We start from the raw sequence: 12,574 nt of genomic DNA on the forward strand, positions 1-12,574 counted from the left end.
TAGCAGAATTCTGGACTAGATGGACTCTGGTCTGATCCAGCAGGCTAGTTCTTATGTTCTTATGAGAATGATGATTTCATTCCTGACTTCTAGTCTAGGCAAAGCCACTGTAAAGTACTGTTTTCAGCATTATTGTTCTGTTTGCAAAAATATCAAGAGAGTTTTGGCAATCAAGGCAAATTCACTGATTCCAAGAGGTAGTAAGGTTTTGAGCATGCAGCAATAGCAGGTACTGACCCTGACTGACCAGTGTACTGAGTGCTCACTGTACAGATGCAGCATCAGCATATAAGATCAAAACATGGACTGGGGAAGGGCCATGGATCAATGATGCAGAATCTGCTTTGCTTGCAAAAAAAATCCCAGGTTCAATCCCTGCTGTGTTTAGTTGTTGTTTTTTAAAGGTCGTATGTGATATGAAAGACCTTGACCTGAAGAACTGCTTCCAGTCAGAGTAGATGATAACCACCTTGGTATATCAATGGTCTGTCTCAAAATAAGACAACTTCAAGTGATCATCTCACTTTAAATTATGAATAACATAACAATTAAGTGACATGGGGACTGACTTATAATACAAAGGAATGTTATGAACAGGGAACTTATTAGCCAATTCTTTTTTAATTCAGAGCATCACAAATTCAAAATTTACCAACAAGTTACATTGAGTTGTTTTTTTCAGAATAAACTATTACTCCAGCTAGTGAGGAGACCATGTCTCTTCTGATTAGATCCTATTCATTGGAGTGGATTCTGTACTTAGGGCATGGTCTGCACTGTTATACTTACTCAATGCTCTGGGTAGGTTGAGGGTGGAAAGAATGCTCTATCGTCACTGCATTGATGATTTTTTTCTACATTTTCCCCCTACCCAGCCTATTGAAGGAGTTTGCAAGTGGGAGGCTTCCCACTGTAGCAGGAGACCTGTCAACCTTGGGGAGAGAACCCCACATGTTCAGAGATTACAATTACACATTTCATGTTAATATTTATTTATTTGAAACATTTTAATGCCCCCTTTCCACCCAATTGGGATCTACAAAACAGCAAACATGAAAACAATTAAATACAGTTAAAATGATAAAATGAAATTACAAAGAAATAGACAACACTATACTCTTTTCAGAGTAAAGATGACAGGAGATTTGTGAATTTATCTACCATTTCCTGGACCTTCTTTGTTCTAGAATGTTCTGTTTGGGTCCTAGTGCCTTGGGGACAGAACTAGATAGACACTAGGACCCAAGCGGAGCATTCTAGAACAAAGACGGTTGAAGGAATGGCAGATGAATTCACAAATCTCCTGTCATCTTGAAGGAGGGCCAATAACCCTTATCAGTGGTTTGCTACACAAAGCAAATTTACCCATTGACAAAATACACCAATAGAGGGAGACAAACAAATCTCTCTGGGAAGGGAATTCCAAACTTTTGGTGCCTCAACGGTCTCCACCCGTCTAGCCTCAGATAATGGTTCCAAGCCATGCAGGGATTTTAAGATCAAAGATATATAATTGTATGTGTTCGGTCCAGAAGTGAAGAGGGCACACAGTAGTCGGGTTGCCAGCTCTGGGCAGGGAAATTCCTGGTGATGTGGGGATGGTGCCTGGGATAGGCAAAATTTGGAAATGGGAGGGAGCTCAATGGGGATATGATCCCAGAGAGTCCATCCTCTGAAGCTGTCATTTCCTCCAGAGGAACTGATCTCTGTAGTCTAGAGATCAGTTATAATTCCAGGAGATCTTCAGGTTGGCAGCCCTATTCAGCAGTCATGTGGTTCTCGGCAAGTCACAAAATAAGTACTATTATACCATACTATGACACAGCTATAATGCTTATATTTAGGGTTTTGTGTGTATGATGGCACTCAGTACTGTTACCGCCAAGGAAAATAAACAGAATATGTTCCTGAATCAAGTTATTTGACTACACTGGCTCCATGCCCGGACGCGGAGACGTGTGTGGCTCAGAAGCCTCCATAAGTTTCACAGAGAATGTATATGTATGATTGTGTCAATGTTATATGGTTCCCCTCTTGCTAATGCCCTTTTAAGATATATTAAGCCCCCCTTTAGTTGAATTTATGATGTGCCCGCTGTTTAGGATTTTAGTTTGACTAGGTTCTCCAGTTAGTTTAAGGTTTTGTTATTGTTAATTTAGGAGAGTCTTGCCTATAAGTATATGTGTTTATCCCTTAAGGTTTCTCTAATGTTTAAGTTTAGAAATGTTATTTTTGAAATTTGTGTCAGTTAGCAAAAGCAGTAGCCTGTAGAGGCTGATATTAAGGGACAAGGAAGTTGGCTCTGGAATGCAGCTTAGACCAACACCCAGCTAACTCCTTAGCAAAGACAAAATACCCTCTTTGGACTTGCAAATCAAATCTGTTGGCAGCACCTAGAGGTCCCTGGCCCAGTTGGAAGAGCGTGCGCAGGGACCACTCATTGAATAAGCAGTCGAACTTTTTCTTTGTTGTAAAGATTTTGAGGAGCCGGGAGCCTCAGGACATTACTGAACCGAACAGCCATCTGATAAAGAAGATAGCTGGAGTGTTAGCTGAATGCATTCCTGGATTTCCCCTGAATGGACTGTTATCTGCTCTCCTTCAGCACTACTTTCGATGAGATCCCGCAAGAAGACGTTTGACAGAGGGATTTTGTAATCCCATTCAGAAGTTGTAATTGTATCTTGCTTTTGTATTGTTGTTTTCTTATTGGTGTTTGGTGAGGGACTTGCCCCCTCACCTCCCCTTTTACCTGCCCCTTTGAAGTTTGGGAATAAAAGTTCTTGTGCGGGGTTGCAAGAGAGCGATTCTCCTGCCCGAGCTGTGACCATCACCTGAAAATAAAATCTTTTGCCTTGAAGAATGTCAGCTTCCTGCGCCTCATTAAGTTGCTGAGCTGAAATCACTTATTGTTACCCGAGCAGCAGCGGTAACAGTACTGATTACCAGCACTTTTGGTTGTGGTGGCCATGGTGGTGGGGAGACTCTCCCAGATCCTGATCTTCATGAGCTGGTCCACCCCTCTCAGCCAGAAGAGTGGACCTTCAGGAATAACCTAGTTGGGATCTACATGGGAAATGAGGGATTGATGGAAATCAGCATGCGGTTATATAAGTGTACAGGCAATTTTTTAAAACAAAAAAGGCATTGCTTATATGACTTGATCTTTTGACTTGACTTTGTAGAAGCCATTTTTTTCTCCTTCTTCTGGGTACTCACTCCTTAATTTAGGAAATTACTGCTTCATGCAACTGACAAAGTAGGCTCTGACCCCCAAAAACATAAGGTTTCAGTGTCAAAAAGTTCTTTGTTGTTTTGTCTTTCATAATGGCACAAAAGGCTGAAGTTCAGTGAGCTCAGAAGCGTCTGCCTGATTTCCTACCTATCTGGCAACTGTTGAAAGCCGACCTTCACCAGAAAACAAAACAAAGGGCCATAAGCTAAGAAGGCAGGAGGGCAAATGAAATAACGTCAAAAGAAAAAATCCAACCGTGAAGATAAAAGCCTGTCATTAAGACCAGCAAACAAAATCCCAGAAGCATGCACTGGAGCGACCTCTCCAAGACTCTTATCAGGTTGGAGTTATCGGTGGTAATGGAGAAACACCTCTCGCTTTATGATGCTGCTGCTGCTTCTCGGTCAGGAAACTGTTTGCAACGCCTTGCAAGGCAATCTACGTCAAGACTGTGGACGAGGATGCCTTTTACCATCATGACCCGAGAGACCTTTTTTCCTCCTTTGTTTTATACTTTTAACATGCAGCTTGAGGAAGAACTCTCAAAAGCTTGCACGGTGTGTTGAATCCGTGTGTGTTTTTAAACCTGCACCACCTCGAGCTGAAAGCCGTGTTTTGGGGACGACTGGCTACAGTCGCCTGCATGCCGACTTACTCGAAAGTAAACCCACTGACATCTCCGAGGCTTGCTTCGAGTAAACCTGCCTAGGACCGAGCCGAGTCGTGGTTTTCAGCAGCTTCTTTTCCACCACCCAGGCTCAGTTCGACATCTGCCAGACTGCGGCTTCGACCGACACAACCGGCGGCTGCTCAACATGGCAACAAAGGCGGAGCTCGACCAAACACCACGCCGCCGTCGGGAAAACGGCCTCCTTGGCTTGGCTGCAGCAGAAGCGGAAGGGGCGGTGCGCGCGGAGGCCGCTGCCGGGTTGAGGGCGGAAGCGCCGCTGAAGGCTGAGGCGCCTGCAAAGCTCAGGTCAGTTGGTTCCCGTCGGCAAAGACTGGGTCTGCTCGGTAGTAACGGAGTTCATGGGGCGTCCGTAGCAACGTTCCCTCTGTCCTCACTGGTCGCAAAGGCAGCTTAACTTTGACCATGGAGAGTAACGATTACAAAAGAAGTGCCTCCGAGCACGTGCAGACATCGTTCTGCTGTGCAATAAATCATTCTGTTTGCCTCCCGCAAAGCCTTGATTATTTATTTAAAGTCTTGCTGCTGTCGCTACCGGCAGTTTTAGAATAAATTTGATGATAGGAGAAGTGGGTAGAGAGAGAGCTGCAACTTAAGATCAGCATTTTCAGTGATGACCAAATAAGAGGTTTGAATGTAAGTAAACAATCCTATAAGCAGACAGAGCCTTTGCAGATGACCTCTTAATAATATTAGAAGATCCAGTGCAAAATATGGAAAGATTGTTAAATAAAATGCAAGAATTTGGTGATCTGGCAGGGTTCAAGTTAAACAAGAGTAACACAAAAATCCTAACACAAATATGTCCCAGAAAGTACCAAACAAATTATCCCAGCTGTTGGGATTCATGGTAGTTAAAAAGTTAAGTATTTGGGAGTGTGGTTGACTAATAAAAATTGTTTACTATTTCAGAATAAAAGTATGTAAAAGTATGGAATAAATAAATAAAGATTTGTTGAGATTGGAACAGAATACATTTATCTTTGTTGGGGAGAGTATCTGTGATAAAGATGAATGTGCTTCCAAGAATGTTATTTCTCTTCCAGGTGTTGCTAGTAATTAATACCATAACATGTTTTACACAATGGTGAAAAGATATCAGCAATCTTATTTGGCAAGGCAAGAAACAAAGAATAAAATATAAGAATTTGCAAGATGCAAAAGAGAGAGAAGCTTTACCTTTGTCAAATCTAAAATTGTATTTTGATGCAACTGTATTGGTGTGGATCAGAGAATGAGTGATGTTGAAGACTACTAGACTGTTCGACCTGGATGTGTTTGATAGAAGATTAGAGTGGCATGGTTACTTGTGGTACAATAAAGCAAAGATTCATAAAGAATTTGCAAATTATTATGTTAGAAGGAGTCTGCTTTGGCCATGGTTGAGATATAAAAGATTTATTGCAAGTATAACTCCCTTATGGTTGTCCCCCATTGAAATGTTTTCAAGAAAAGAAGTGAAAATGCTGGAGAAATTACTTTCTTACAGAGAATTGTTGTCGTACCAGAATGAGAAATGGGAGCTTAAACCATTGGATGAATTAAAAGATATAGTTAAAAATTGGTTTCATTAGTATGAATTACTAGAAACATTCAAAGTAGACAACAAAAATACAGTGGAACCTTGGTTTTCATTGCCTTCAGTTCTCATCGGTTTCGGTTTTCATCGATTTTTTCAGTGAAAAATTTGTCTCGGTTTTCATAGATTTGCCTTGGTTTTCATTGATTTGCAGTACGGTGCAGGGGTTTGTGGAGAAAAAGCTGTTGCAGGCCATGTCTGCAACTTGTTTAATGATAACGGCTTGCCCCATTTCAGGATAGTTCTTTTTTCATGTGTGGTGGTTATGTAAGCCAGCAAATTTGTTATGGGATATGATTTTAAAAGAAATGCAAAAGATTTGGAAAATGACAATTGAAAAAAAACCTGAGGCGTTTCTGTTGGGGTTGATGGGGGAAAGTATTCCTAATCAATATAGAACACTTTATGTATATGACAACAGCAGCAAGGATTTTATATGCATACAAATGGAGGGACAACAAAATTCCTACAAAACAAGACTAGATCTTGAAAGTCCCAGAATATGCAGAGATGGCAAGGGTGATGGTAGTTACAAAAGACAAGAATATAGATAATTTTCTGAAAGACTGGAAATCCTTTGCGGACTACTTATTGAAAACATATTCAGACAGAGAAACAACGGCAGGATTTGAGACTTAAATGAAAACAGCGTATTGGATTAACTTTATAAGAAGGACTAAAAGTGAAAAAATGTAGATATTAATTATAAGCGTGGAATTAGATCTATGCTTGGATTCTTAGTGAGGTAGCTGGAAGTCACCATATATATGTGTAGGTGTTTGTGTATGTTTTTTTCTTTCAATTTAGTATTATTATAGGAGGAGGGGGGACTAGATCAGGATTTTATCTTTATGTGTGTGCTATTTAGATGTATAAAATAAATAAAAATTCTCATTTAGTGAAAAAAAGATCTGCGTTTTCTAGAATTGATTCTGCTGGCTTTGAGTTGTTGAAGAATTGTGTGGCAGCTGCTAGCTAACTAAATCCCATTATTTATGCACTTTAGACAGGGAGTTTTCTAGTCCTAGTTTCACTCGTATGAAACTAGCTATGCATACTGAGAAGGCAACTTGAAGGTCGTGCTTGGGCACACCACACCCCAGCATAGGTAGAAAGGCCCACTTTCAGCATCTTTTTTAAAAGCTTCCAATAGTAGCATAGGAGGAACAAAACTAGCCAGAAAGGGATAGCATGAGATTACCTAGAAAGTAAACACTGGAATTTTTGTCCTGGAATTTTTTCATGAAACATCACTGACTATAACCAAAACGCACTGTATACATACTTTCACATATAGGTAGACCTCTGCATAAGAAAAGCCAGAAGTAATAGGAATACTATTTGGATTTATTTTTGAGTTTTGTGATTTCCATGATTATAAAGAAAAGTTGAAGGAAATCTGTAACTCTTACACTGTTGGTTGTTTTTGCAGAGGGTCTTATTGATATCCCTATGGCCAACAATAAAAATTGAGTTTGCAAAGTAACAAGGGCATAAATATTGAATAAAATAAAATGGCGAGGAGTTTGCCACTGAAGTTTAGATGGACAGAGATTTCATGAAACTGACCACTGTGGGATGTCCTCTTTCACCGTTTTTCGTAATCTAGCGGTTGAAGTCTGATTCAAAGATGCAGCAAGATCTGTTCTCTTTTCTGGCAGACTATTTTAAGATGTTTCTTCTGGATGAAAGGTGTTACATGCTTTCACTAGCTGCCAGAACAACAGATGCTGCAGATCCCAGGTGTTTGTTCTGTGATGTTCTAGATTGCCAGGATTTATTACTTTAGTAGAGTAAGCATCTGCTTTGTTTGTTAGAAGTTTTGGAATTAATCATGGCTTTTTAAGAAAGTATCTTCAGATAGACTGGTATGGGTTTTCTGGGCTATGTGGCCATGGTCTGGTAGTTTTTACTCCTAACATTCACTTGCCCCAATGGCTGGCATCTTCAGAGGCATGTCATGGTGAGGTGTGGTTCTCTCCATGGAACAGTATAGTGAATATATCAGCCATAGATGTGGGCAAAATGTTAAAAGCAAAAACTACCAGCTACATAGCTGGGAAAAAACTCCCAGCTACATAGCTGGGAAAACCCACAATAGCCAGTTGATTCTAGACATGAAATTCTTTGATCTTCAGATTCCCTAAATGACAGTAAATGCACAAATTGCTTCTTACTTGCATCATCATTATATATATATAAATCTAAATGTGTGTTTTGTCCCTGATGGTCTCCCCCAGAAGCTGCTGGATGGATCGCCCCCAAATTTTCACATGACGTCCCTCCCTGTTGCGGGCAGGTAATCGGACCTTAAAATCACCGAAAGTCCATACCTGAGCCAGGTAAAACGTCTTTTTCCTGGTGCACCAGGCCATGAAGCTGGCTGTGTTTAACTGTCACCCTTAGAATGTTCGTGCAGCATGTCTGTGGCCTGAGGGGTTGGTATTCCCTTAGAATGTTTGTGCAGATGGCCAGAGATGAGCAGTTAAAACAGTAAATAGGTAACAGTGTTAGGTAATACGAGTGGAAGTGAAACACATACACACTTTGCCATGTGAGACGTCAGGTGGGGTCCCCCTCCCCCTCACAAGCAGGTAACTTTCACTCTCTGTGCCTCACCCGCTACTACCACACAACACACACACACTCTCATACACATCCAGCTCATCCTCACACACCTCACTCTGCCCTCCCTCACATCCAACCACCACTTACCCACTTCCTCACCCATATTCGTCACAGCTCTTTTTTACTAAAAGCGAACTGGAGTTTGCCTTTTCCTTCTAAGAAAATCCACGGGGTGGGGGCAAACCAACACTACCAGCTCTGCTTCTTTTGCACATGGCCCTTTAAGAACCCAGGGAGCTGGCCTCGATCTGAGCGCCTCACCACCCTGCCTCTGCTGCCTGACTGGGATAGCCTGCTTGCCCCAGTTCTGCCTTACCCAAGCCAGGACTGTGTGTGTCAGCCAGCCTCATGGACTGCGGGATTCACACTCTGGGCAGTTCCGTTGTGGAATGGAAAGGGTTACCTTATACTAAAAAAAAAGACAGCACCATATAACGATGTGCATTGAAAAGGGAAAGAGGGATTCCATTTGACTACCCCAAAAGGCTATGTTGGGGATCATTGGACCTGCATGGACATCTGTGTGGGTTGCGGACTGTGATGAGAAGGACAATTGCCACTGCAACGCATGGCCGGGCCCCGCTAGTTCTTTTCTAAAAAGAGGCAGGACATAGGCAATAGTTAGAAAGGGAATTAGAAAGCAGTTTTGATTGTAAATGGTCATGTAATGTTTTAAAATGTTGCGTGTGTTTCTTTAAAGTGAGAAATAAGTTGTAGAAGAAAGAGGTGAAAGGGGGATGAGAGAGCGATGTGATTGACACTGGAGAGGGACTGAGTAGAGTCTGTGTTGAAATGAGAGTCAGAGTGTGTGCAAAACTTGAGAAAGAGACAGCAGTCTGTGTTGGAGACTGACAGGGAGTCAGTTTGAGCTAAACTGAATTAGAGTGTGTATAGAACCTAATAACGAGAGGGAATGAGAGAGAAAATATCATTGCTGAACTGAGACAGCAAGAGAGAGAGTATTCTGTACTAAAGACAGTCAGTCTGTGGTGTAATGAGTGAGAGACTTGAAAAGGAGTCAAATCCTGAAATGATCTTGGAGATGTAAAGGAGTGAGAGCGTGGATTGATGTAAAGTGAAAGTCACTTCAGCAAAAGTTGATGTCTCTGTTTTAATTTTTTTGTTTTATTTTTTGTAAATTATTTTTGACATGTTTAAGCCAAAGAATTTATATAAATATAAATTTATTTTGTTAAATATAACCTGGAATCCCACACTAGTAATTTCCTCAGGACCATGGAGCCCTTCGAATCTGCTTTAAAGCTTGGCTACACTATTTCAGGAGGAAGTATAAATTCCCGGATTTGGAATTAAATCCTGGTGGCAGCAAAATGTAGAGGGAGAAAGAAAGGAATAAATAGACATTATTTTTAATCTATTATATTTATTTACAAAGAAATAAGAGTGGACATTGCAGGTCAGTTTGTTTAATTTGGCTCCCAGGTGGTCTTTGAAATCCACTTATTTAGGGTAGCGAATGCTCAGCCTCTGAAGTCCTGTATTGCTGCTTGTACACATAAAAATGAGCTAGTTACTTGGAATGTGCTTAACTACTACCCCTGCTGAGCCATTCCCATAAATATTGAGAGGGAAAAATTGCTGGTGCTATGAAGTACAAAAGAAAGGAAAGAAACTCTTCAAGAAAGCTGTATACTCAGCAGCCAATTCAAAGGCATATGGATCTTAGGGAGAATGTGCTGTCTTTTTCCGAAAATAGCAAACTCACAAACAAGAACTCTGCACCCCCTTTTGGCAACATAATGTACCTGTTGTTTACTGAATATGCAGAGCAGTTCTGCATATTGTTTCAGTTGGTAATGATTAGTGTAGGAGGGCACCTTTCCTTGAAATAAAGTCTAGGTGGTTGATTGTTCAGTGCTATCCTGGACTGAGTATTGATAGATCTCTTGGCTTTTAGGGAATTCCAAGATGTGTGAAGGTTGAAAATATAAAAAAATAAGGATTCTTCCAAAGCTTGCTTCCCTAAGTCAGATCTCATATTTCCCCTCTTCCCCTCAGTATTTGCAGCAGACACTCCAGAGGAAAGTAGGGAGAACAAAGGAGAAAGATGTTGCCAAGGCCAAAGCCTGGAGAGTCCGAAGCAGATTTGTTGAGATTTCAGAATCAGTTCCTGGCATCAAAGGCTTCTCCAGCAGTGAAGATTGTAAAGAAGGCAGAGAAGAGAAGAGGGAATGGGGGAGCTGGAGCTGGAGATGAGGAGAGACTCCCACTGCAGCATGACAGAGATGTGGTGTCATTAGATGGTAAGTTTATGTTAATGCAAGGGCTCTCAAGTCACAGACTACCAAGCCCTCCTTCAGCAACTGGAATTGTCACACATTGAAAGATGGCAAGCCGCACCTTCCGGTAGAGGCCTGGGACCTGACAGTACAGTAAGAGCCACAACAGTTACACTTTAAAGCAAATTTAAGTAAGATGTTTAAGCATTGTCTGTATGTTACCATCCAGGTCAGGTGTCAAAGGACAGCAGACTGCATAGGACCAGAACACAGAAGGTCCTGAACCAGATTTAAATCAATCTCTTCACTTGCTTGGAAGGGACTTTGTATCAAAGGTAGCAAGAAACTGTCTTTTTAGCTGAGTGGAATTTGGAAGGGGCCAGGAGAAAGACTATGCTAGTCTTTTTCTAGTTACTTAACTAGAAAAAGACTAGCATAGCACAAAACTGCTCATGAAAAGCGTTTAGAAACGTCAGTTGGTACAGAATGCTGCTGTCAAGATGTTGACTGGAGTGGGTTGTAGGGACCATATCACCGCAGTCTTCACCTATCTACATAGTCTCCCAGTTTGTTTCCAGGCACAATTGAAGATGTTGCTCTTGACCTTGAAAGCTCTACATGGTTTGGGATCAACATACCTGAAGGACAGCCTAATCCCTTATGAACTTGCCCAACCTCTGTGGTCATCTTTGAAGGTCCTGTTTTGGATGTCATGCCTAATGAGATGAGGCAGGTTACAACTTGGTTGAGGGCTTTCTTGATCATGGCACCAAAACTCTGTGTCTTCAGGGGGGGCCCCCCCCCCCCCCCGCCCAGGCTAATGCTATAGAATCCAAATCTGTCATTTTCTCCAGCAGGTGATCCCTTCTGTTATTGTTTTCTGCTGTTGGATACAGACTTTTTTGTTTTGTCTTAACATTCCCTCAGTAATCCCTCCTTCCTGCACTCCTTTTATATTGTTTTTATATTTTCATATACGTTTGTAATTGTTTTAATGATGTGTGGTTGTTTGATTTTAATAGTTTGTAAAAAAATTTTTTTGAAAGTCAGCATGGTATAGTGGTTAAATCCAGCGGACTGTAATTTGGAGAACCATTTTGATTCTCCACTCCTGCATATGAAGCCTTCTAGGTGACCTTGGGCCAGTCACAGTTCTCTCAGTACTTTCTCAGCCCACAAAGAGGAGGCAATGATAAATCACCTCTGAGCATCTCTTGGCATGAAAACCCTACAGGGTTGCCATAAGTCAGCCATGAGTTGATGGCAAAAAGTAAACGAAGCCCCCTGTGTTTTTATTGTTTATGTTTTCAATCTGTTAGCCACCTTGGTGGCCCTTATCGGGGCAGAAAGGCAGGATATTAATTTTATAAATAAAATAATAGGTTATTGGATACGGAATGGCATCTTTCTATTTCTGTGGTGAAATTATTCCAGTGGGAAAATAGAATGACACCCAGCTTAATGTTACTAATGAAATAACTATGATAACAATGTCAGGTCTGTATCCTCTTAGTAGCAGTCAGCCAATGAGAGTTTCTATAATTTAGCCATTTGATCTGAGTGATACATCAGCACATTTCTGCATGGGGCTCTGAGGTGACCTGGGAGCAAGATGACTGCAAGTGGAGTACTTCCACACTCTGAATGAAGGGAAACAATTTCTGTCCGGTGCCTTTGAGGCTAAAAATCCCGATCCCCATTCCTGAAAACTGGGGAGGGGGAGGGATTTCAATTAGCGTGGTGCAGTGATTAGAGTGTCAAACGAGGATCTGGGAGACTCAGATTTGAATCCCCTCTCACATCAACCATATGAGTCTACCTATTCACTCTAATAATCTTTGGAAGCCCTGCTTCAGGTACCCCCACCATCTGAGGCTAGGTAGTTGGCAGTCCAAGGCCTTTTTGGTCATGGCACAAACATTTTGGAACTCCTCGTCAGTTAGATTCATTCTGTCTCCTCCTATCGGTGTCTTCTGCCAGTGGATGAAGACTTTATTGCTTCATTAATGTTATTGGCCCTTCTCCCTGGTTTTGGTGTTGCATGTTTATGTGTTTGTATGTTGTATGTTTTATTGAGTTATGAGTAGCTGCTACATTTCTAGCTCAGTTTTCATATAATGTTGCTCAGCTACCTTTGCTGATAAGTCATTTTTTCTAATATAAGAAGCTCTCAAACCTCTGAAATCCAGCATTTCCTACTAGGG

At 41.4% G+C, this 12,574-nt stretch overlaps 1 protein-coding gene across 3 annotated transcripts in view; it reads left to right on the forward strand.

The window, feature by feature from the left end:
- Nucleotides 1–4,089: 4,089 nt before the first annotated feature.
- Nucleotides 4,090–12,574, forward strand: part of RPAP1 (RNA polymerase II associated protein 1) — an 80,385-nt gene continuing 71,900 nt past the window's right edge. Inside the window, exons 1-2 of one of the 3 annotated variants that reach the window (XM_048486081.1) lie at nucleotides 4,090–4,211; nucleotides 10,150–10,394. In XM_048486081.1, coding sequence (XP_048342038.1) covers nucleotides 10,199–10,394 — 196 coding nt within the window. In that variant the 5' untranslated portion in view covers nucleotides 4,090–4,211; nucleotides 10,150–10,198. Of the gene's footprint in view, nucleotides 4,212–4,253; nucleotides 4,560–7,795; nucleotides 7,845–10,149; nucleotides 10,395–12,574 lie in introns of those variants that run through there. The other 2 variants (XM_048486082.1, XM_048486083.1) reach the window with 2 other exon arrangements.

This window comes from Sphaerodactylus townsendi, linkage group LG02 (genome assembly GCF_021028975.2).
Source record: "Sphaerodactylus townsendi isolate TG3544 linkage group LG02, MPM_Stown_v2.3, whole genome shotgun sequence".
Taxonomy (NCBI): Eukaryota; Metazoa; Chordata; class Lepidosauria; order Squamata; family Sphaerodactylidae; genus Sphaerodactylus; species Sphaerodactylus townsendi.